Raw genomic sequence first — 25,584 nt, forward strand, 5'->3', positions numbered from 1 at the left:
ACCCATTATTGATTGATTGCTTCTGAAATGATGCTGTGTTGGCTGTTTTTTCCTGATCCTGTAAAAAAGCATGCCATGAGGACAGGCCTAACTTCTTGAATCAGAAAATACACGAGAAAACACCAACAAAAACCCAGAGATAGATTTTGCCTCCTGGGTCCCATTCGTTGTACCAGAGAGAATTTTATTCCTTTATTTCACCTTGTTTAAAAGTTAGTCAAGCTAAATGTTTAACATATAACAAATCAGTTGGATTTGTAGGAGTGCAGGCTTTCAGCTTTGGCATACGTGACCTGATATTGTGAAGTTAATAAAGCAAAGGTTGTCCTAAGATTTGACTATGGAAGTTCTTTAAAAGACACTTGGAAAAATCAACAGTCTAAACTGCTTTTTGATATTGAAGAAAGATTTGAATATAAAAGCTTGCTTTTTTTTTTTGACTGTTGACATTTTAAACAGTAAAATCAGCAAGATTTATTTCATCGTATCAACTGCAGGTCAGAATTTTCCCCATTTTAGTTGTAAAATACAACATGTGCTGCTTTGTATGCCGTACTGTTTATGTGCAAATATGTGCAGACAATCAGCTGTTGCCAGAAGTTACCTAGGGGTTTTTTAACTTGCACTGAAAAATGAAACATTTTCTTGACTATTCGATGATTCTGAGATAATTTCAGTACAAGAGTATGATTTTGCCACAGCAAAGCAGATAGGTGGTTCTCCTACAGTCTCTTTAATGTGACATTAGAATGTACTTCACGTATGGATCGTGTTCATGTCTCAGCCTACTCATATCTACTGGTAAGAAATGATTGCACAATATTTTAAGATTAACCTAGTGAATTGTGTTTTTTCTCTCTTGTAGTGAAAGACTATCAGTTGATTCAGAAATGTGGACAAGAAGGCAGTGATTCTCAGACCCAGCTGAGACAGTACCTCCAGCACTTTGTTCTTATATCCACTCATCTTCTGCAAACCAGCATGGACAGTAGCTATGCTGAGGCAGTGGAAGCAACTTGGGTCTTATCACTCGCTCTAAAGGGGCTTTACAGAACACTTAAGGTATCTTTTGCCTGACATGTAGGATATAATAGATAATAAAAGTTCGTATTCTACCTTGCGCTACAGGAACTTGGGTATTAACTAAGCACATTGGGGAACTAACACAAGTTTGTTTCTCTCACAGCTGGCTACTTTTATCCCCTGTCTGTAGGGGCCTGAAAATGTTGCTAGGCTTTAAATAGTATTTGTGAGTCTGAGTTGGAAGTTGGATCGCTTTTCCTCTGTGGGGGCTGACCGTTCATGAAAGGTGAAGACGAAATTTAGAGAGACGAAATTTAGACGAAAGTCATGGAGTGAAGCTCACTTGCCCCTTTTCTTACTCTTCAAGTATTTGAAGAGGGGATCTGTATTTTTTTGGACTGTCAGAGTAAAACAGATATCCAGTTACTACTCTTTGTGTGCCATAGATGATACTCAAGGTATTTGTGGGGATTTGTATTTTGGGGTTTTTTAGGGAAATGAAAGAAAAAGATTCCCAACGTAGTTCATCTGAGCAGGAAGTTTATCTGAGGCCTTGCAAGCATTGTGATGCATTGTTCCCTTTTTACTTATTTATTTGCATGTGTCTGTGTGTGTGTAGACTCATGGCTTTAAGGAGATCCAAGCTGCCTTTCTTCAGTCTGGTTTACTCAAGCTTCTAGTGAAGAAATGTAGCAAAGGAACTGGCTTCAGTAAGACCTGGCTTCTCAGAGACTTGGAGGTAAGAAAAGTTAGGTTTTGTAAAAAGTCAGGCTTCACGCAGTGGCATGAAAGGTTATGGCACTGCACTTCCCTTTTGTGAAGAAAGTCTCAAGAGTATTTCTAATTAGTCTTTATAAAAATGTTAACTGTATCCCTGAATCTGCCTTCCTCTGTCCATCATTATTGTGTAGATAATAGTCTAACTTCTTTAAAGCAGGAGCTGATTTGAATTAATCTGATTGTATTTGAAAGAAATTTGCAAGATGAGGCATTAATCACCTACTCAGTTTCTTTTATGAATTTTATTTAGACTGGTCTTGAAAATTCCATTCTTCAATTTAAAAAATAATAATTAATCTTGAAGAAAAACATTACTTGCATTACTCACTGATACGTACAAGGTATTACTGCAGTGCAATATGGGGAGACCAATATGCGTGTGGGCACGTTCTTTCTGAATGTTTGTTAATTGCTGGAAGATAAGTGTGGTTCAACTGTTAGTTATGTTTTATCATACGCAAGAGTTGTGCTAATTCATACTTAGGACTGTAGCAACAGTAAGAGAGAGAAAGAGTAATGCCTTGGATTTCCTCTGAAAAGTTGCCCCAAGGAGTTGGTTAGAAATACTGCAGAATCAGATCTGGACTGGGAGATCTTGCTGCCTCCTGACCTACAGCCAGAGAACCAGCCCTGACTCAGAGGCGTCCCACCTTCCTCCCCTTTGGGCAGCATCGTACCAAATGAACGTTCTGCTCTGAGCACTACAATGTCTCGCCATAGCTCTGCCTGCGTTAATCCTCAGAACTGAGGCTGACACAACTCGGAGGACCAAGGAAGCGTGTGACGTTATTTTCTTCCTGTTATGACTACTAGTGGTGTTGGCTGTGCTGAAGCCAACAGTATGTTTTCAAAGGAGGAGAGTGGTGTAGGGGCATCACTGGCTTTTTGGTGGTAGTCACCTCTGCTCTGTTCTTGTCTAAGAATCCTCAAACCTTTGATGTACTGAAATGGTTAAATAATTATTTTCTCAATTTTTTACACTTTCGGCTAATCACTGAAGTTGTCTTTGTAGCAGCCTGGAAGGCTGCTACATTTGTTAAGTAGGAAATGGTTTGGTTTTGTGTTTTGGGTTTGGTGTTTTTTTTTTTTTCTTTTTTAGGTGCGGCAGCTTTATAGAGTAGGATGTGTTAACCACTGTCCAAGTCTTATAATGTTCTTATAAAATGCTGATTGCAGATACACTAATAATATCTACAGCTTTCACACAATATGCTACCTTTTTTCTATGTAGATTTTGTCAATAATGCTGTATTCCTCAAAGAAAGAGATCAGTTCCCTGGCTGAACGTGAGGATACAGAACTGGAAGAAAGGGAACAAGATCAAGATGTGGAGCAACCCATTGTTGGTCCTGTTGATTCAGAGCAGAACAAACTTGATCCTCTGGAGGGTTTGGATGAAGCCACCAAAATATGCTTCTTGGTACTTAATTTTACCTCCTTTGAAACTACTGTGAATTTGCTAGTTGCATAAAATATTTGGTAGTTTATATGGCTGTTTTTCTTCTAAATTTACAGAATATGGGTCTATTATTTCAATGTATTGTTATCTAAAGGAAATAAACTAGAACTACAGTACTAAACACTACAAAATCATTATAAAGCTTTTTGCTAAACTAATCCAGATTTTAAATTCATTAATTCTCTACCTGTATAATAAGTGGGAAAATAATACCTAGGTCATCCTTAAAGAAACTCATCTTTCTTTTTCCCTGTAATGTCATCTTTTTTTCTCTTTCTTTTTTTCCCTTGCTCAGATGACACATGATGCACTTAATGCACCTCTCCATATTCTTCGAGCCATGTATGAGTTGCAAATGAAAAGAACTGATTCTTTTTTCCTGGAAGTCCAAAAGAGGTATGTGAAAGACTGGGTCCAGCAGAAAAACAAAGTTACTAGATGTGGGTGGTAACCTAAAATCTAATAGGTGCCGAACAGAAATTGTTCCAAGGATACGCTTTGGTTTTCATGTGTGAAAAAGTAAGGAAATAAACTCCTACTAAGTTGTATTTATGGAAACAAGTCACCATCTTCTGAAATACATTGCATGTTCTTTTCAATATGATAACTCCCATACGAAGATCTACTATGTTTCTAAATTATCCTAACTGAGGAAGAATGGAGAGCTTACATGTGGCTTCTAGTAATCAAAGCATGTCGTGGAGCCACCACATTCTCACAGAGATGAGCAATTTTATAACATGTAAAACCTTTGACTTGTTAGAACAGCGAAGCTAGTTAACATGGTATGATAAAAATAGGCAGAGTTTAATGAATCTTTCTAAAACAGAAGGTGGGAAGATTAATTTGCATTTAATTGCACTAATTTAGTTTGCATTACTTTCAAAACACATTTGTGTATTTTTTTTTTCTTTTGCCTCTTTTAAGGTTTGATGGTGATGTAATTACAACAGATGAGAGGATCCGAACACTGGCTCAGAAATGGCAACCTAGCAAGCGTTTGAGGTTGGAGGAGCAGAGTTCAAAAGCAGTAGATACAGATATGATCATTTTACCCTGTTTGGTACGTACGTCTCCGCAAAAAGGAGTGGTTGTGAAATAATTAATTTAGGCATTGAATAACTTCAGTTTTGCTTAGTAACTTCAAACGTGAGGTTTTGGTTTTTCTTTTAACATCTGAAATAATCTGTTGTTAATGTTTTACATAAAAATGAATGAGCAGGTACAACAAGAAGCAAGTATTTCTTCCTTGTAATTTCTTCCTTAAGGAAGTAAGAGAACTTGATCCTCAGGTCAGGAGAATAAATTGTGATTGCATGCTGTAATTTCCTCTTGTTATGCAAGAAATATTGTATCCAATTACTGTAAACTTATGCCTAAGTAAGCTTATGCCTAAGTGTTACCAGTTTAGCATGTTATTGTTATCTTACAGTAATTTCAACAGAACAAGAAAGCAATTAATTTGTCTTGTAAAGTAGACACTACACTTGCAAGCTTGAGGTTTTGCATTCAGTAGCATGGTCCCACAGCTCTTTGATTTATTTTGGGTGCTGGTTCCTGGCTGTGTGGTACCACCAGCATAGTTGTCTATCAGTTGCATAGCAAACTGGATCAAGGGCTTCCTAAAGTAGTTTCACATAATTGTAAGAAAAAAAAAAAATAGGCCTTACAACAGCTTATACAGAGGCTGTGAAATATCCACCCCTGGAAGTTCTCCAAACTTAACTGGACAAAGTCTTGATTTTGAAGTTGGCTCAGCTTGTAGCTTGGATTTGGACCAAATGATCTCCAAAGATCCCTCCCAACTTGCCTCATTCTGTGTCACCAATAGCATGGCACTTTGTTGCTTTACCTCTGTAGGTCAGCTTAAATTTAATGCTTCTGGTTAGAATTTTAACTACTGTTTCTGTTCATGTGTACAGTCATGAATGCATTAGCATAAGTGAAGTCTGTTGACATAAACAGTCTTTTTGAGGAAATCTGTCCCTGTAGGTGCATGAGAGATCACACTTTTGTGTTCTTTGATGCATCTGATTTTCAGTATGTAAAAGACAAATTAATCTGTAAATTCAGCTTGCAGTCTGATGAACTGGTCAGATATCCAAACATAAGGAAGTAAATTGTTGAGAGCCTGTTTTCAAACTTGCTTTTCTTTTTTGCAGTCAAAGCCTGCTCTCTGTGATAAAGCAACAGAAGAAACCAATCCGGTCGCCCAGAAACTGATAACCAACACAGAGAGTGATCTACAGCTTAGTTATGCCAAGCAACGTCGCACTAAGAGTTCAATACTCCTGCACAAGGAGCTGGACTCTAGAAGTAAAAAGGCTGTGAGGGACTACCTGTATCGTGTGAATGAGGCAACTGCTGTTCTTTATGCCAGGCATGTGCTGGCATCATTGTTAGCTGAGTGGCCAGATGATGTGGCAATAAATGAGGAAATCCTAGATCTTAGTGGCCCAGCCCATATGACATACATACTGGACATGCTTATGCAGCTAGAGGAAAAGCAGTTATGGGAAAAAGTAAGTGGATTTCACTTATGCATGTGAACAAGCCCTGTGCTTATGTGCCACGAGACTCTGACTAGCAAAAATACTTGCAGTACCTTTTTTAAACTAAATTGAAACTCCAAAATTTAAATTAGTTCTGAAAAAGCAGTTGGAATCTGTCAGTGTCTTAATGTGCTGATTTTGTTAACAGAAAATGGAAAAACTAGCTCCGCAGCAACAACTCTTTCAGTTATGAAAGAGCTATATGGGAAAATAAATCCTATAGAGAAACTGGTAAAGTAGGCAGTCCGTTTTGAAAGCTGCTTTTGTTAGATCTCAATGTGTATATTGTAATACCTGCTACTCCATTGATGAGCTGACTGTTACCGTGGTGGAAGTGATCTTGGAATTACAATAGAATGTTGTAATGAAAATGTCAGCTCAATGCTTCACAGCAGTCGAAGCAAATCAAGTGCTGGGAATCTTCAAAGAAGGAATTAAAAATAAAACAGAAGGCATCGGTGTGCCACTGAACCAATAGTATGCTCTCATCTGGACTGCAGCATGTGACCTGACTCCCTCATGTCATTTAAAAAAAAAAAAAAAAAAGATGCAGTACAACTGGAAGAGGTCTGGAGTGGCAGGGATTATTATAGCCATGGAATAACTTCAGTTTGAGGAACCAACTAGTTTTCTTCATCCTGGATCTTTGCCCTGTGGGCGCATTGAGGGAGGAGGAGTAATGAAAAAGGCTGCTCCTCTTTCTCTGTATTTTTAAAACAGTAAGCAGCATACAAGAGTTAACAGCAAGTATTATTCACTGGCCTTCCCAGTAAGAAAACAAAGGAGTGTCAGATTAAGGTAATAAGTAGCAGGTCCTAAACAAACCAAAAGAACTGGTTCTTGACACAGTATGTCATTGAAATTTTTGCCACAGGGTGTTTATATAGGTTCAGCAAATGACGGGATGAACTGATAGAATAAAAATCTGTTAAGGCGTATTAAATACAAAAGCGTAGCCTTTGTCTTAGGCTATTCTGCCTGTGTGGAGGCAAAGAATGCATTCAGGGAACTACGCTACATACTGCTTTTGTTTTTTAAACTCCCTTTCCCCAATAAATCCATCTTTAGCTGATTTGGAGATGAACCTTTTGGTCTGAGCTAGTATTGCATTTTATAGGAGTTAGAAAATTGCAGGTGAAGAGATGTAATAGGTTGCTATAATGACCTGGAAAGGGCCTCGAGTAGCAGGACTCCTGATTCGGAGCTTTTGTGCACTTCTGAAAAATAAGAAAGTGGAGACTCAGGTTGTTCTGAATTATCATTTAGTGTGTCCTGATAGACTAAATGGCATTTATTTGTATTTTTAAAGGCAGAGCTCTTGCATCTAGTGCTTTCAAACACTGCAACCACTTAACTGATACTTAATCATTCCTTCTTATACGTGGAGTTGTACATTTTGAAGGCTAAAGCATATGACATATTCTATTCAAATCAAAACCCGTAGGTATAGAAGGTAAAGGTGTCTGTTTATTATGCTAACAAAGTTGCTTTAAAATTATCTTCCTTGTTTACAGCTTTAGTTTACTGTTAATTACTGTACGAATTAGCCTTGATTCTAGCATTTGTGGAAAGAGATGTAGCTAACTGCTCTCGTTTTTATCAGATAAAGACTGAAGGATCTGGAACAGAGGACAGAGTAAAATCTCCTGCACTTATGGAGATGACACTTGTAGACATAATTTGTGACTTTGTCTTGTTTCTTGCTAGTAGCTTGATTCTCTCTTCTGAAATGTTATGTGGCTAGAAATGACTCTTGTGTCAGTCATCAGCATGTAAGTTTGCAAATGTTGTTTTGATAGCAAGTTGTATTTACATGATGTGTTGCTTCTCCCCAGATTCTACAGAAAGTACTGCATGGGTGCAATGAGAGCATGCTAGGAACAATGGCATTGACAGCTTGCCAGTTCATGGAGGAACCTGGAATGGCAGTCCAGATGCGTGAATCTAAACATCCTTATAACAACAATACTAATTTTGAGGTAAGTTATACATGTATTACAGTGCAGTGGACTTGCATGACTTGAAGACTGGTTGAAAAATATTAATGCTCCATGTGTATACCTGTGGGACTTCTGCACTTGAAGCACCTGTGAAATGTCCTCTTCAGTCTTGCTTTTGAAGAGGCTGATTCCAAATGACTGAGGCCTTGCCCTGTAAGAAATGTGTTCAATAAGGCACTTTAATGTAGTCCTAATTCAGTCACAAGAGAAGTGCATAACTTAAATGGTTTTACTACGCATGTGTTTGAAGCAGATCAGATACTTAAATGGTTTCAGGGCCTTAAATGAGCAAATATTTCTACCCTTTCATCCAAAGGTCTGTTTCACTTGGCCTGTTACTTCCTTGTGCTCTTAGACGAAAGCTAGGAGTGGAGCCTGTTTTTTCTTGTATTTCTCATTTTAGACTATCTTCTTCTGACACAAACAGCTTCTGATTTTCTTTTCTTGGTATTGTTTGAAAGCATTTTTCTACTATAGTTTGCTAAGTAATTATTGCCTCTGGGCAGGATTTTTAACCTTACTGCAGCTCTGACTCTTCTGATTTTTATTTTTAAAATGCATATAAACCTTTAGGTTCTATCAGTGAGATCAATGTCAGCAACGATTACAGCTTTTAAAAAACTAAAGTATAGCTAGCAATTAATTTTTACACTCTTAACAGCTAATGCAAACAATAGACCATGCTTTACATTTGTTAAATTAACTCCTGATAAAAATAACGCAGACCTCCCCCTCGCCCCGGAGATGCTGTAATATTTGTTATATCTCCCTTGTTTGTATGGTGAAAGTTAAGTGGCTTCTTGGTAATATAGTATTATAGTATACAAAGACCATGTGTTTATTTCTCAGGATAAAGTTCACATTCCCGGTGCTATCTACCTCTCAATCAAATTTGACTCTCAGTGTAATACAGAAGAAGGCTGTGATGAGTTGCTCATGTCCAGTAGCAGTGATTTCCAGCAGGATCGGCACAGCTTCAGTGGGTCTCCGCAGAAATGGAATGATTTTGAGCTTCCAGGTAAATATGCAGTGCTTTACAGTGCAAATGTATAGGGTTTTGCTGGTATCCAGGACTCTTGAGAGAAACTACTGAAAGATGACAGTTAAATGCAGATGTTCCTGAGATGTGTGGGGAAAAAAACTCCTTTTCTTGTCCCAGTCTGTTTGCTCTGATGTGCTGCTCTTGCATTTGTTTCTTAAAAGTAGGCTTATCTGTTGTTCTGCTACTTGACCTTTTTTTTCCACACTTCAGTCAAAGCATGCACTTAGCTACTGGAAACAAATTTTGATCTTGATTCTGTTCCAATGCAGTCCTTGTTCTGCACAATATTCACTTACATTGTTTCTGCCTTGTCTTACTTTCCACAGGAAGCACATTTAAAAAAAAAAAAAAAAAAAGATAGGCTTATCTCTTGTCTCTGTGCTATACTAGTGCTCAGAGCAAATAAAGAGTGTGTGCCAATGCCTTGTCTCCAGTTGTTGCCACAGAGCATAGCTGAAAAAAAAATCAGTCATTTGACTGACAACTTCAGTTTGTATTCTCTAAGCATGTTTTTGATAACACAGTAGCAAATGCCAGCGAGCTGAAGGACTGCATGGTCCCATGCTTCTTAAGTTGTTTTAACCCGCTGAGCACTGTGGCACTGCAGGAAGCTTTTGACTTCGAGTACTTTCAGTAGCTGTAAATAGATTTAGGAACTTTCTTAGCAAAGCAGTTTGGCTTACAAGGTGCTAGTTAGAAACAAATGTGTGCTCTGTAGAAACATTTTGGATTTTTATGAACTTCTTTCTGTCCTCCTTTTTCTCCTAAGTAGTTGCAGAGGTTTGCCAAGAAACTTAACTTTGGGGCCCATTGTTTTGGAGCAGCCTTGACTGTGAAACTTGAGTTTCACCTTGTGAAACTTCATTTCCAGCCAAGGCTGTCTGTATTAAGGCTCTTGATTTCTCACTCAGCAGGCTTTAGCTGACACCAGGCATTTGAAAGCTTCTGGGCTTTTCATTTGATGGCAGGGCTTTCTCAAGACTCCTAAGAGTAGGAGAGAGCAATGGATCCATTTCACGATGAAAAGGGGAACAGGTTTTTAGTTTTGTGGTTTTGTTTTTTTCTTAAAGCCTAAAAAATATTTTCAAAATTTTTCTTTGTCATGAAACTTTGAAAATTCTGCTTCCCAATGAAAACTAGCATGCTTGTCCCAGGGTGATAGGATTTTTCATGGAACAGAAGGAAATTCTAAGTTTTAACCAGATCTAATATTACAGAGCACAATAGGTAAGGGTATGTTTTGTTTAGCATTACAGCTAACTACCAGTGTTTGTCTCTGTGAAGCTGTAGATGCTACAATGACAAGAACTTCTTGAATGTTCCACTGCCTGATTGTAAAATGGTCAAACATTTTGGTAGTTCTTCCACTTTTAAGTGGTTAACAATTTTGTTCCCTAGAGTAAAAGTGTGCGGTTTAATTTTCTGACATGTGAAAGCAGTGCAACTTTACTTTCACATTTTTTTAACCTTTTGTTTAATGGACTGTGAACTTGGCTGCCTATGTAGAGGTTCTTTTTTCATAAATCATAACTGATCCATAACACAATTGGAAAAGAGAAGTTTAACTGCGTACAGTATAGAGTTTCTTTAACTCCCTTTTCTTCTATGTAGTTGACAAAAATGTAAGAGACGTTATCCTTGTAAGTATCTTCATATAGTGGAAACCATTCCGGGTCTTACTTCAGCCTTCCATTTATCATACTGTTCTGTGCATTTCATAATTACCCAAAAGTAAAAGATCACTTCTCTTGAATGGCGATATCTAGGTTTAATTTATGACAGACTTTTCATTTGAATTGTATTTGTGATAGCAAAACTAACTCGGAAGGTAGTAATGTGGATTTTCTTCCTTCGCTTGTACACAGGAGACACACTCTACTACCGATTTACTTCTGACATGTCTAACACTGAGTGGGGTTATAAGTTTACAGTGACAGCAGGTCATCTTGGAAGGTTTCAGACAGGTAAGCGCTCCTCAGAATGTATTGGAAAGGACTTTTTGGAGTTATTTTGCCGAGCTTTCACAGACTTGTGGTTATCCCTTCTTTTTTGACTTAGAATTTGCTTTCTCCAATGCTTTGGAAATAACGTGATTAGTTTTGTTCAAGTTGAAACTTGACTAATGTCTCTTACTTGCTGTGACTTTATGCTAGAAATACCAAATCTTCACAGAGACTTGGAGATAATTATAATAATGTTATTTGCATTCAAAGTCTCATTATATGACAGTAATTACACACAGAATTTAGTAAACACTCCAAGGTGCTGTAATTGGAAACAGAAATAATTGTAATTGTGTTTTTAAAAAGTAGTTATCCATTAGAATAGGCTGGCTCTGGATCTAATTTCTAGATGTAGCATGAAAGGTTTTGTTAGTTTATTTTAGAGTTTAAATATTTTTAATGAAATTGAGGCTGGTTGATGATTTGCAATCAGCAAAACTCTACTGCATATCACATAATAGTGAGGACCTGTTTTGTTTGCCTTATTTGGGCAAAACTTTAATTTCAGATAGGATTCTTTCTAATTTTTAGCCAAGATTTGCCCCAGAAAAGACTTGCAATGTCAGGATGTAATCTAGAATTACCTCAGATTTTTGTTTGGTATTTTTCTTTGATATTTCTTGCTTGCCAGAGAAATACTTAGTATATGGAGAAGAGAAAACAATATATGAACAGAATGGGTCCCTACAAAAGTAACAGCTGTTTGAATTTTTTTTTTTTTTGCAGGGTTTGAAATTCTAAAGCAGATGCTGTCTGAGGAAAGGGTAGTTCCTCACCTCCCACTGGCCAAAATCTGGGAATGGCAGGTCGGGGTAGCGTGCCGTCAGACTGGTCACCAGCGTTTGAAGGCTATCCACTTGCTCTTGAAGATAGTGCAGTGCAGTGCCCAGAGGTAAGTGTGCTGTTCTGTGTCGCACACTAAAAGGCAAAGGACAGGAGAAGAAAAAGTGACGAAGCTGATATTATTTTGAAGCCAGAAAACCATGATTTGGAGTTGGTATTCTTAATTTGCCTTTCGGATACAATTCACAGTGCCTTGATAGCAGAAACTTATTATAAGGGAGTTTTTGGAAAACATTTTCTCTTCTTTCTTGGCTTTTAAAAAAGGTCCAATGAATTCAAATGCTGTTGTAAAGAAAAAAAAATCACCCCGAAACAGGACAAAAAGTAGATATCAATTAATTTTCTAGAAATTTATTCTCTTTGTATTAGTCGTACTTAAGAATTAAGGAGAGGATGGAATAATAAACTGGTGAAATGATGATCTGATTCTCTATAAAGTAAATTACTTTTAAATTATTATCTTTAGTTGTACCACTAAGCCTGTAATTGAGTTTTAGAAGGGATAGGTGTGCTAATGCTTAAGTATGTATGGCATGGGTATTTCTTATGAAAATACACATTCAAAACAATGTTGAGCTTTTATAGTGTTTTGCAAATGTATACGGTCACGTTAACTCAGTAGAAATGCTGGAAACAAAGACTATAATGCTGGAATGCTGACGCTTATCTCGGTTATGTCCTTTCAGTTCAGAACAAGCCAAATCATGAAAATAACAGCATCTTACTAGCTTACTTTGATAAGGAGAAGTCAAAAAGGATATTCACATATAGTAATAAAAATGGACAATTACATAAAACCATTGCCTGACTCTGTAAATTTTAGATACACCGATCTGCATCCAAGTCTGAAAAGCTGATTTTGGTATTACTTGTAATCACGGATTTATTATTTTTTTCAAGTTCCCTTAGTTTTTTTTCATCAGGAAATGTCTGCTTTGTCATGTGGACAACAAATTTAGTTGCTAAAAGATCAAGTCTGTTGTGCTTATAATATTTAATATTTTTCATGTGTTAATCTGATGATAGATTCTGAAATTGAGTTTCCCCCCTTTTCCCCCCTACTGAATGATATTTGTCATCCTATCTGTATGAACAGTGACATTTGGGTTAACTAGCTCTAACTCAGGAGTAGGAATGAGGCAGGGTGGGAATTGTTTGTAAAGCTATATATCAATTTTTGTCTGTCTGCTCTATACAAGGGCCATCACCTGCTCAGTGCTGTAGTTCAGTGTTGTGTAATTTCAAGCAGTGGAGCTAGAGCATTTAGCAAAGTGATGTATATCGTTATTTTAAAGTCCTCATTTCAGGAGGCCGCTCAGTTTTAGAAAAGTCATTTAGACATATTCATGGATATGAGGTTTTCTCCACTTCACTGATTGAGAAATGAAATTCATTGTGCTGAAACACCTGACTGAATTTAGATTTTAAAATACTTCTTGTGCTTCTTCCTTCATTTATACATCTAACTGTCAAAACTGTATGGTTTTGTTCTCTTAAATTTGTTTGGGGTTGGTTTTTTTGTGTTTTTTTTTTTTTTCCCTCTCCTAGAAACATAAGATCATGGTTACTCACTATTTCATTTAAATTACCTTTTTTCAGGGACTGTGACCTCACCTTGTTGAAGCCACTTTGGCAGCTTTTCACCCATATGGAAAACAACTTGTGTCATGACATGACCAAGCCTGGTATTCTCCTTCCTCTTCATCGTGCACTTGCAGAACTCTTCTTTGTTACAGAAAACAGAGTTACTGTAAGCAGTTCCTATATTTGTAACCCTCTTCTCCCCAGTGCTGGGAATGATACGTAGTTCAGTGTTAAACTAAATGCAGTTTTTCTTTATCTTGGCAAAGTTCATCAGAGCTTTAGAAACTTTAAATGCCTCAGAAACGCTAACAACTTTCTCTTGTGGAGTCTGGTAGCAAATTCTAATAGAGGGGCATGCTGTTGCCTTATCCATCATGGGACCTTAAGTAATAGTCATGACTCTTCCTTGTGCGATTAAGGCAGTAGGCCCTAAAGCCACTCTTTATTCTGAGAGGAATTGTGATTTAATAATTAATTTAAAGGTATTTGAATGTGGTTTTCATAGAATCCTAGAATGCTTTGGATTGGAAGGGACCTTTACAGGTCATCTAGTCCAACCCCCTTGCAAGAGCAGGGACATTTTTAACTGGATCAGGTTGCTCAGAGCCCCATCCAACCTGAGCTTGAATGTTCCCAGGGATGGGGCCTCCACCACCTCTCTGGGCAACCTGCTCCAGTGCCTCACCACCCTCATTGTAAAAAATTTCTTTCTTAAATCCAGTCTAAATCTGCCCTCCCTTAGTTTTCCTTGAGTTGATTTTGAACATTACATATGAACAGTCTGTAATGAACTGATTTATGTGGCCACAAACTGTGTTCTAGTCCAGGAGAGTCTTGTGTGTAGTTCTGAAACCTTTGGTTCTTGGACTGCTATGATGATCAGCATTTTAATGTTAATTAGTAGGATGATACCTTTGGTAGAAACACTGCTGTTTATTAAATGCTTTCTGGCTGCAGGAGCTTGGATCTCTACAGGAGTATTTGCTTGCCTTAAATACTGAAGATCATCTTCATCGCTGCACAGCACAGGTAATAAGATTACACAACCCCAGAGATGTGTGTTTTTGTGATATTTTTCTGGCAGACAGAGGTAATGAATGATTTCTGATTGCCCAGTGGAGTTTTATAAAATAGGTATCAATGTACTTGGGCTTTACAATACTGTGACAGGCCTCTGAAATTTGTGAATGAACTAAGCACAAATGCTGTTCTCCTTTAGTAGTCAGATGATGTGCCACAAACTGGCGGTTGGGTGTAATCGGCTATATCTGTTTTACCGAATTGACCTCTCAACTGCCAAAACGTGGAAATAGGGAAGGGGGCTGGTCTTTCAGCAACTGGAAATGCAGTTGCCTTGCTGAAACTGCCTGGATGCATGACAATTACAGCACTACCAGGAGATGGCCAGGTAGAAACAGGATGGGTATTTATCTCTTTCTGTTTAATTTCATACAAGGATTTCTTTACAGTTTTGGATTGAGGAGAATCTTTGATGTGACTTTGTGTTCCCTTCTCTTTTCCAGGCCCTGAAAAACATTGCTGCTATCAGCCTTGCCATTAACTATCCGAACAAATCAACAAGTTTCTGGAATGTTTAATACTGGCTCAGGCCGGAGTGCATGGGATAGAGTAGTTTGTCCATAGGACATTGGAACAAACATCTTAACTCCGTTCAGGAAAAGTTCCTTCAGCTTCAGTGTATGAGCACTCTGCAGCCTTCCTTCCTTCCACCTTGATGTAGAATTTGTAAAAGTAAAAGCGCACTTCAATGAAAAAGCACATCTTGAAGTAACTCACGCGTCGCCTACAGTTATGTATGCACATATTGTAGCATGTTAGAGTAAACAGAACAATATTTTTTTTTATTCAGAGGAAGTAAACGAAAGAAAGTAGCTGAAGTACGAGAATGGAAGGCCCCCGCGTTGGTATCATCTGCTCCCAAGGAAATTTGATTGATGGAACATGACAGCTTTGAAAATACTGCTGAACTCAGAGTGATGCCATCAGCAGCATCTATTATATCATTGAAGTGAAACAGGGAAACCAGAATCTGGTGGGCTGATGCAGAAATGGTCCACACTTGAATCCTGTCATGTTTGCTTTTGCTTTGAAGGCTACTACCCAAGGAAAAGAACTTTAATTCTTGCTAAACTACAGGTTGTAAAACAAATTCTGGGTGATTCGCATAGCAGTTAAAGGATTCCGGTTTCAGAGCATCCTTGTGCAAGAGATTAATCTTTCTCCTGTTCTTTGATTCGATCAGCTGGATCATCTAGTCTTACCTTAATTTATCTCCAATGTGTTATTCTAAATAGTACATGATTCTAGTGCAGAGAGCAAAGGCTGGCCTCCATTCACAAAGCAGTGGTAATACGAAGAACTGAGGAACGTACATGTTTCTCAAAGATCACATCTTTACAAGAAATTATTCATGAGGCTTTTTTCTTTTAATTATTTCGATACTAGTGGCTTAGGAGGTCCTTCTCGGCAATGTTGGGAACCCGGACTCTCAGCACTCAGGTTGGGGGTTAATGATCAATCCAGTCTTATCTTATAGAGCAATAACTGCATTACTCTTAGTGAACATGGAATTAATTGCAGACCTTCTATGCTGAAATAAATTGGCTTTCTTCCTGCTCAACTACGCTGGTTATTCCCTTTCCAAAGAGTTAAAAAGAACATAGAAGGATTTGGGGGTGTATTTTTTTTATACCATTATACAGTATGTAGAGCTGGTCTTGTCAAGTATGAATTCAGAGAACTTTTTATGCTAATTATTTTCTTCTTCCCTTCCTCACCTCAACATTAGGATATGAAAAAAAGGCAACCAAAAGCTTCAGTAGTAACTGAATGCAGGTTGTGTAAAGGCAGTGGCTCTGTCAGAGGGAATATGCTTATTGGCCTTGCTTGTCCAGAAGGTGAGTGGTGCCTAAATAGCCATGTGCAACGTGCACAGGAGCACCGCTTTGGGGGATGACCTCTGAATTGATGGTCTTATCAGCTGGGGCTGAAATTTTAAGCATGGCCCAGTCTCCCTCTGAGAGGGAAACATGCAGTAACCCATCCCCTTTTTTTGGATGGCCTCTAGTGCTGTAGTTAAAGATGTTTTGATTTCTGTTCAGCCAGGGGAATGCAAAGTGAATGCTTCTTCAGGGTATGAGGTTGAATCAGAATGTGATTATTCTGCCTGAAAGACTTAAAACTGAAGACCAAGAAGCACTAAGCTGAAGCCATTGCCTTCAGGAATGGAGTGGCCCTCTTAGCAAATGAGAATGCCAGAGTTCAGGAAAAACGTACTATTTATCAAAGACTGAAGGGAGGCGGAGAGATACTGCTCTGAAACCCCTCCTCGAGCACACTGTAGTTGAACGTTAAAGCCCTCCTTCCTTCCTGAATGAGATCACGATGGGAAGGGAATTATCAAAGTTGTGGCATATCTTTAACGCATGGATCATTTTGTTCCCACATCTGAGTAACGTATTTGAGTTTGCAGTCTCACTGCAGGGATGTCTGAGAGATCCCTGAGGAACCAACTGTTTCACACTTTTTAATAGCATGAACAGATTCTGGGAAGGGGGAGTTGCTCCACCAAAATGAGACATTCTTAAGTCTACTTTAGGGAGTCGTATCGATGGGACAGGTGAGCATTTTGAAATTGCTCTTCTTGAGCAGTAGGACTTTCTATTCACTGCCTCAGTGTGAATCCATGGCTAAGCAGTCAAGGATATGCAATGGGCTGATTTGCTAAGGCATGTAGCATGCTGCTGAGATCTACCTGTTTTAGTCAAAGAAGGCTTTTTTCTTTTTTCACATCAGGGATGAAGACTGTAAATAAACCATTCATAGAACCTGTCATGGCTCTATCATACTCACATTTTTTTCCATTGGACTGTCTTTTTGCTTTCTATATGAAGACATGAGGCTGCAAGGATGACACAGGAGTGGCCAGTGTTCCTTACTAGGTGTACCACTTAACTTACTCTACCAGCAGTAACTGGCCTTGCGAATCAGTCATCTTGCCCTGAAGGAACTGTCTAGGAACAGTGTCCACTAATATAATTTCTACCCACTAGATGGAACTGAAGGACTGTGACCTGAGTTGACACTGAATCTGTTGCTGCCTTACAACTCAATCATTCATTATGGATTTTTTTAAGAGACAAAAAACACTGATTTTTTTTTTTTCTGATGGTTTTAAAGAGGAAGAGAATACCAATAATGAATATTCATGATCAATCACATTTTGAAAATCCTGCAGCAGATGCGAATGATACTATTGAATAGTATAAAACTGTCTGGAAAACAGGTATGCTGAAAAAAATGTGCCTAATATTAAAAAAAAAAAAAAACAACAAAAAAGTTGTCCTGCCTGAATCACCTATGATGTGTTTAAAACAAACCACATTGTTCCTAATGATACATTTGACTTGCTTTCATTAAACACTTAAAGAGAGTTTTATAATTTCTTTTCTTACAGGTTTACTACTTTGCAATTTTTATCAGTTGTTTAAAATATGTCAGACCTTTAGATTTATTCCAGTTCAGTTCAACATGTAAAAAGAAAGCTACAGATGTGGGTAAAATATGCAAATGAAGAGAAATATATTGTAAAAATTCTATAAAAACAAAGAAGTACAACACGGTGTCTGTTGTTTGTTTGCTTTTCTCCTCTCCTCACTGAATGTTAAATGCTTGAATTTGCAGTGAGATCCAGGGTTTTTCTTATGAATCTTCACTTTCAGTGCCTGTAAGCAAATCTGCTTTTCCTCATGCAGTTAGCATATATCTGATATTGTATCAAACTATGCAGGATACATACTTCTGGAGTTGTCTCTTAAATTGCACTCCTGCTGTTTACATTCCAGTGGCCTTATCCTAAAAATGAAGTTTTCCTGTGGATATCCATTGGTTTCAGTGCTTGTGTGGGTTTACTTTCAGACCTGAAACACACATCTGGGGCCTCGGATGTCTCATGTAAAGCTGAGATGTGTCTTAGTAGCTCTTGATTCTAATTAGTGGTGTTTATCAGCAAAGGTGCTTGTACCTGCCTAGTCCAGTGGGCTTAGTTTAAAAGCTTGGGTTTAGCTCGAGGAAAGTGTAAGTGAGGAAGTCGGTATCTTTCTATATTTACTGAAAGCTGCAAGTTGTTTCACTGGTTCCATGTGCTCAGAGAATGGTCTTATTAGGTAATTTTATTAAATACAAATAAATAGTATGATTGTGAAGTTGTGGGAGAGTGGGGACCATTCCCTGAGACAACCAGCTGTGAGCTTTCAGCCGGTGTAAGCAAGGTGATGAATCTAACAAATTCAGTTTAATCTGCTATTGAACGTAGTGTTGTCCCAGGCATTGGAATGTAACAGGTCACAACCATAATGTTTGGGAACCACTGTTTTTCAGATCAAGTTAATTAAGACTGTTTTTCTTCCAAGAGATCAAAATTAGGCTGAAAGCTAACTTAAAAGTGGGTGACTTTTTTTTTTTAACCTACTTTTAGAAGGCTACACTATGCTTAAAACAGAACTGTCCCAAATGCCCCGCGTTTTCAGAGCCCAGCTCAGATGTAACGTTTCCAGTGGGTCTTGTATCTTTGCAAACGTTAGGGCAAGACCTGCCCTTTTATACCATTTTAAATCTGGAGCGACTGTCCACAAATCCATGAAGGTGCCCTGCTATAAAATCTGGGCACGTTGGAGCAGAGCAAGGCCCAATCATCTGATTCAGTACTTTCCTTTCTCTTTCTAATGCCAAATGTGGTTTCTTGCAACCAGAAGTGAGTGGTGTTGGGTATCTGCTGGGAAGCCACCAGCACAAGCATCATACCTTGTTTTCAGGGGACAAATAACAACCGCAACCATGGGAGCCTGTAAAAAGCATGACCTGGTCTTTAAGTAAAGCTACGAGAATGTTAGAAAACAGATTAATATATGTAAAGAGGATGCTTTTCAACACTCAGCTGGGTCCTCTGTAGGAGGTCAGGCTGGATAATAACTGGAGCAAAGAATGTGCATTGGTAAAATGGCCTGGAAAAAAAGGAGCTGTGCTGGGCTTTGTAGGGGGAAAGAGAAATCTGGCCCACCTCTGAATTTAAGGCAAAGAAGTCAATTCCAATTCAAGTGAATAAGAGAGAAATCCACTGTGAATAGGGAAGGAATTAAGTAAGAGGTGAGGAAGTAAGATTAAAGCTCATTCTTTCCATGATGGTCAGGTCTAATTTAATCGGATCTATTCTGCAGTAATCTTTCCTGATTTTTACCTAAGAAAGCACAAATAATAAAAAGCTGGGGCCCAGCTCAAACCCAGGCTGCAGCGTTGTGGTGGGGCTCATAAATGGGTATGCAGCCTAAGGAGTAGTAAACACCTAAAAAAACCCTCAAAGCCTTATTTCCTCCAACTGGAAACATCAACAAGCAGTCCTGAAAAATAGATGGGAATCTCAGACAGTTTTGTAGCAGTCCTTAGCATTTAGAGATGCGTTCTTTTTATATGCAAGGGCTGAGACTGCTTGGATTTAGGGACCACGGGAAAAGAAGTAGCGAAAGGATAACTGGACTGTCTTGGAGACAGGGTCTTTCCACCTAAGGGTTAGGCAGTTTGCTGGGGAGCTTCTCCTACTAATACTTTTCTGACAACTTTAATGATTTTTCTTTTAAGCTGGTTTCTTGCTTCCATTCCCCGCTTTACTGTCTGGCTTTCCATAAATCTTACTGCATTATTTTTTTTTTAACATTTGCAGTGCAAATAGCAAATATTTAAGCTTGCATTGCATGGAAAAAAGTCAATTTTATGAAAACTAAAGAAATGTAAAATTAAAGTGCCTGCAAATATTTGTCAGTGGTACCTTCTCTCGCAGGCTTATTTCCAAAATACTTCGTCAGCGTCTCCTATCACCTGTATCACCTGTATCCAAGCCATTTGATACCGGCATGTGCACATGAGTGCGTGCTGAGATGCTCCATTCAGACGCGATGCTCCATTCCATACGCAGACAGACGAGATGCTCCATTGCATACGCACGGCGTGGGCCGCCTCCGGCAGTGAATGCCCCCTCCTCTCTTCACAGGCACTCTGGGGAGCGTTCCCCATCCCCACCTGCAAAAGACTGGGATTTGGCGAATTGTGGTGAGCTTAATTGTATTCTCTCCTCTGAAGGCTCTGGGCGGTGACTGGAGTAATACATTCTCAGTTGTCTCGTACTTTTGTGACCTGCTTTAGTGCATCTCTGTGCCTTGCCGCGAGTTCCCCACGAAGCCGCGTTTTGTGGCTCCGTCGCTTGGCAGAGCCGAGACGCGCGGCGTTTCCTCGGGGGTGCGGGGGACTGGCACTCGGGCTTTCTGGTGGTTTCTGAAGACGGCCCTTTGCTGCTCTCAGATGGTGTTTGCGCTCTTCCAGGAGGCGTTGGCAAGGTCGGTGCTAAACATCACACCTTCTTACTAGCTCTTTGTAATGAGTCATTCCCCTTGTCTTTAACGCACCTCTGTGGAGGTGGGCTGGGAGCTCAGCTCTCACCGCGCTGCCTTTCAGGCACCCAAAGGTTTTAATCCCCTCAACCACATAAAATTTCTAGGAACCAACACAACATCTTATTGAACTCCAAAGGAGCTGCTGCTCTGCTCTTCTAGCGGCGTTGCTGCCGCATCAAATGCGAAATGAAGTGAAAAGAGGCGAAGTGATGCGCAGCGTGTTTTGGTAATTATTTTATTTAAATATATTCCCCATGTGTTTTCAGCCAGACCCAGTAAGTTTCCTCAAACTACGTGACAGAGTTATTTCTGTGCTGTGGGATGGCTGCTGAGCGTTGCTCTGGGAGGGCTTTGCAGGTACGGGCTGCGGGGCAGGTATGGGTTGTAGCGCAGTTACTGCCGTCAGCCGCAGGTTGTTGAAGCTTGGTCTGAATTTCTGGGTGAAAGATCCCATGCCTGAGGAATCACAGGAAATGCTTCCTTTTATGACTTTATACTTTCTAATCAGTAAAAGCATCCTGTACAGATTTTTCTCTTTTCAACAAGTCTCCTATGGTATAACTCCTATGATAGGAGGACTTCAATATACATATAAAGGTAGACATTTATTAGGGCTTCAGTTCATCACCGTGCTTATCTTCCATAAATCAAATATGGAATTAAGGTGTAATCTTAAACACATCTAGTTAAGTGTTTAAAGGTAGGCTTTAAATTGGTTTTGTTGCCTTGGAGCCTAAACAGACCGCACTGTTGAAATGAAGTTCACAAATTGTACGGCTTTCTCTTGTATCCAGCTAGATCTGCAAAGGCAAAAGAAAAAAAAGATGAATTCTTGAGTCAGGAGAACTGTTGAGTCAGGAGACCTTTAGTCTCATCGGCTTGCTTGAGAATAAGTCATGTCTGCGTTCTTACCCTTCTCCTTTACATAAACCACCCACAGAAAACTCATTAATCAAAAATGTCAATGGTTTCACAGAAATCCCCCCCCCCTCACACCTTGGGTTTTATGTTCCTCAGAGTTGCAGGTTGGGCTTTTTTCTCCCTACCAATTGTATTTTTCTATTTTTTAAAATGTTTTTGTTCCTTCATACTGTGAGTGTTCATATTTAAAGAGAAAAGAGCGTTTCATTCTCTGTGGGGTCAGTTTTGGATACGCTGCTGGATTTTAAACGACATCACTTTGCCTTCAATAATTGTCCTTCTTGCGTTACTCTGAAAAATTGCGTTTTCCTCCACTCGTTCGCCAGTCTCAAAATACACCGCGATGCCTTTGATCTTTGGCACCTTATTTTTCTGCGGAAGACGTCTCAGCTTCTTCAAAGCTGACGGCATCTCAGAGGGTGTGCTCTTTGCTCGCCGCCTTCCCCAGCACACCGGCTCGCTGCTGCGGCTTCTGCCTTTTCATTCGGTCGGGGGAGGCAAACCTCCCGTGGAGGCAGGACCCGGGGAGCTGCAAATAGTTGCTTTATTTACCAGAAACTCAAAGGCTCTCTAAGAGTAAAGCAAATCCCTCCTGAATTTTGCGCTAATAATGCTTAAAACCAGCAGAGACGGCTGCTGAGAGGTTATAGCTTTTCTTTAATTAAGTCTTCACAGGGGCGAGGGGGGGGATCCTTGCATGAGGAGCATGGACCGATGTCCAGGAGCTCTCACTGCCTGTCCCCCATGCTTGCCAGGTACTATAGGAATTGGAGATGCTGCTCTGCTCCACGACGTCTCCTCACAGCCAAAATAGGGTTGGAAGGGCACGAGAAAGATCCCTCCAGTTCCCTGGGGTTTTTGCCTGCTTTCTTTCCGATGCTCAATGCACCTTCGTGCCCCCTGGGCCAGCAAAGGTTGCAGGGCCACTGCACACAGTGTAAGAGCTGTCGGTGCTATCGCCTGCCGCAGGTGAGTGGCTGCTGCTGTTAGACGGTGTCTTCTGCAAAAAAAAATCACACGTTTACTTCCCAGCTTGTTGCCTCAAGCACATCCAGAGCCCTCGCCAGGCAGCTGAGCGCCGAGGCTCGCTGGCTGGGAACAGCCTGTCCCGTCGCGGGGACCAGGAAGCGCCTGTTCTTGGTACGGTGACAACGGTGGCATACGGCCTTGGCGGGGCTGCCCGCCCCCGGAGCGGCTGCCGGCGGCCCATGGCGCTGGGCGCACGCTGCCAGCTCTGCCCGCGGGCCACTGCGGGGCAAGCTGGGTGCCTGCCGGGGCTCCTGGGGGTCGGAGCGTGGGGCAGCTGGAGATGCACCAGCTTCCGCGGCTAAAAGCAGCTCTGCAGCTTCTCCGAGTGGCAAACCCCCTGTGTGTCACTGCGGGGACAGCTCTGCCCTTTGCAGTACATGTTTTATTCCTGGGCTCCTGACCAGGAGGAGCTTGCTTTCCCTGGGGCAAAGTCCTGCTCTTGATTTCCCCCAAGAAAGCAGCCGCTACTCCTCACCCCGGGGTGCTGCACCCTGCGCAGCAGCACTGGCCTTACCTGGGCTTGTGGCCGGTTCGTTCCCCGCCTCGGGACGTGGCTCCCGGCACACGAGTGACCCACCAGCAGTTTTATTGCCCTGACAGACACAGTCACGATGCCACTGTGGGCCGTTGATGCCTGCAATCCATCGTCTGCCCAAGGCAGCCTTTGGCTTTTTTTTCTTTTAAGGCTTTTCCTGCTTTGAGGGTTTCAGAGAACTGCAGAGCCTCACCTGGTTCAGCAAGACTTCAGCCCAGCTTGAGCTAACAGAGACCAGAGAGTGGCAATCGCTTCGCTTGCACAGGCGTAAGCTGCAGGTGACTGTCTTAACTTGACTTATGGCTTCTGATTTTTACACCACCCTTTGCATGAGGCTGGTGGGAGGCTCCCGGGGGGAGAAGGCAGATCCCTGCTGCACCCATAAAGCTGCCTGTGCCTCCGGCTGGCACATCCTGAAGGGAGAGGCATCGCCGCTTGCTTGTTCTCTCAAATATCCCTCAGGCTCCCACACTAGCCCTGAAATAGAAAATTTGCTTGCCGGTGAGTTCTGGGCTCCTCTTACCCCGGGCTGCCGCGAGATGCAGGCATCTTCATGCGGCATTGTGCGGCTGTATGTGACTTCACGCAGTTGTCAGCGCTGATCTATGGCTTTAATTACAAACTAGTCTTCTGGTAAGTCTCGGATAAGTCAAAACAGACAATGGCAGCTCAGCCCCAGCTTGTGAGCGGTTCAGTTCAGTATTCAGGAGCCCTCATCTGTGGCAAAACTCAACCTGATCGTGAATCTCTCCGTGCAAAAGCCGGTTTTTGTGTCCCACCGCCCACCCCCTGGCAGCAAGCCGCCGGCTCCCCAAGCCTTGCTCTGCCCTCGCGATGGTGCAGCTTGGCCCTCTGCTCTCCTCTTCTGGTGGCATGGCCCAGCTCCTTGCTCAGATGAGCCTCCTTTGGCTGCGTCAGGTGTCCCGGGAGGTTTTTGCTGAGGCAGAGCACCCCCTCCCTGAGGGGACGCAGGAGGAGGAAAGCAGGACAAGGGCCTGTGGCTGTTTGGGGATGCTGCACCCCCAGACTCGGCGTGATGGCTCAGGTGTTGAGTTGATCTGCTGTTGTTGATGGTTTTGCTTTGGGCACTGCCATCGGGGCTGTCCGAGCGGCGGCACGACCCGGCAGCACCATCGCGCCTCTCCCATTGCGGATGCCTGGGGCGGGAGCAAGGGAGACTTGAGGGCAGCATCCAGCCAGGGCACCAGGCAGAGCACCTACGATCCCCACCCAAACTTTGGAGACCTCTACAAGGCAGCGAGCATTCGGCCCAGGCTGTGACTGCAGATGGTGACGCTGGAAGAGCAGCGTCCTGGTGAGCAGAGCTGGGGGGATCCCCCAAATAAACCGGTCCCTTTGGGGTAGCTGCTGCAGAGCCGGGACCCTGCTGTGGTGCTGGCAGCAACGGAGCAGCCCCGTGCACGACTGTCCCATTTGCACGGACCACCGCGGAATCCCAGCCCAGCTCAGGCCCCGGGGGGATGCTGGAGGCGGCAGGTTTGTGCCCGGTGCATGTTGCCCCCATCCTGCTTTGTCAGCTATTGCCTCCTGCAGCCCTGGTAGCAGCCCCGGCGCCTTCCCAGGGAGCCCTGCCAGCTAATAAACCGCTTTTAATCTCTAAAGAAGGTCCTTTGTGCAGCCTTTTGTCAACAGGGCCTGTCCCATTGCTATAGCTACGGCCCCTTTGCCACCGGACACACCTGTTTGTTTTTCCAGCTCCTTTCTGTTGCCATCAGATTTCTCTGCCACCTAAATAAAAATACTGAGAAAAGCCCTGCCCCAGTCCTGCGCCCTCGTCGCCTTTCCCGATGAAGGAAACTCCTCGCTCCCCTGGGACCAGTTTTCTGCAGGCAACGGCCTCAAACCAGCCTGCTCAGCTAGGGCCCCTCGGCACGGCTTCATTTTTCTGCCTTTTACCCTTAAAATTATTGTGCTCGTGGTGGAGCAGGGCTGGGGACAGCGTGGTTCACAGAGGTCCCCGGGCGAAGCAGACACCTTGGGAAAGGCAGGGGACGGTGATGTCCCCATAGCCCGTCAGCAGGAATTTTGCAGATACACCATGGGGTTTTCTTGCTGAATGCTTCCCCCCCAATGCATAAAACCCCCCAAAATATGCTTTTGGCATATCGGCCTCGTGCACCTGCTTGGGCAACAAGAACTGCCCTGGCTCCTGGGCTGCAGCACGGTGCGGAGCAAGATATTTTCCCCAGAGTCCCCTGCCCTGCATCTCCGGCACCAGGAGCCTTCCCAGGGGTTTGCATCACCCTTTAGGGACATTAAAAAACTAACGTATATACCGGCTTCATGAGCTGTGGCTGCTGCGTGCCCAGAGAAAAACACCCAGAGGTGG

At 41.6% G+C, this 25,584-nt stretch overlaps 1 protein-coding gene across 3 annotated transcripts in view; it reads left to right on the forward strand.

Moving 5' to 3' along the window:
- The window catches only part of ZZEF1 (zinc finger ZZ-type and EF-hand domain containing 1), a 62,828-nt gene extending 42,469 nt beyond the window's left edge, over window positions 1-20,359 (forward strand). For 2 of the 3 annotated variants that reach the window (XM_072881800.1, XM_072881801.1), the window contains exons 43-55: window positions 866-1,062; window positions 1,643-1,762; window positions 3,035-3,223; window positions 3,558-3,658; window positions 4,190-4,325; window positions 5,425-5,784; window positions 7,650-7,793; window positions 8,664-8,832; window positions 10,722-10,820; window positions 11,586-11,751; window positions 13,302-13,452; window positions 14,244-14,315; window positions 14,810-17,933. In XM_072881800.1, coding sequence (XP_072737901.1) covers window positions 866-1,062; window positions 1,643-1,762; window positions 3,035-3,223; window positions 3,558-3,658; window positions 4,190-4,325; window positions 5,425-5,784; window positions 7,650-7,793; window positions 8,664-8,832; window positions 10,722-10,820; window positions 11,586-11,751; window positions 13,302-13,452; window positions 14,244-14,315; window positions 14,810-14,884 — 1,979 coding nt within the window. In that variant the 3' untranslated portion in view covers window positions 14,885-17,933. Of the gene's footprint in view, window positions 1-865; window positions 1,063-1,642; window positions 1,763-3,034; window positions 3,224-3,557; window positions 3,659-4,189; window positions 4,326-5,424; window positions 5,785-7,649; window positions 7,794-8,663; window positions 8,833-10,721; window positions 10,821-11,585; window positions 11,752-13,301; window positions 13,453-14,243; window positions 14,316-14,809; window positions 17,934-20,139 lie in introns of those variants that run through there. The other variant, XR_012045464.1, reaches the window with a different exon arrangement.
- Window positions 20,360-25,584: the final 5,225 nt, after the last annotated feature.

The sequence above is a fragment of the Ciconia boyciana genome, chromosome 17, assembly GCF_034638445.1.
Source record: "Ciconia boyciana chromosome 17, ASM3463844v1, whole genome shotgun sequence".
Taxonomy (NCBI): Eukaryota; Metazoa; Chordata; class Aves; order Ciconiiformes; family Ciconiidae; genus Ciconia; species Ciconia boyciana.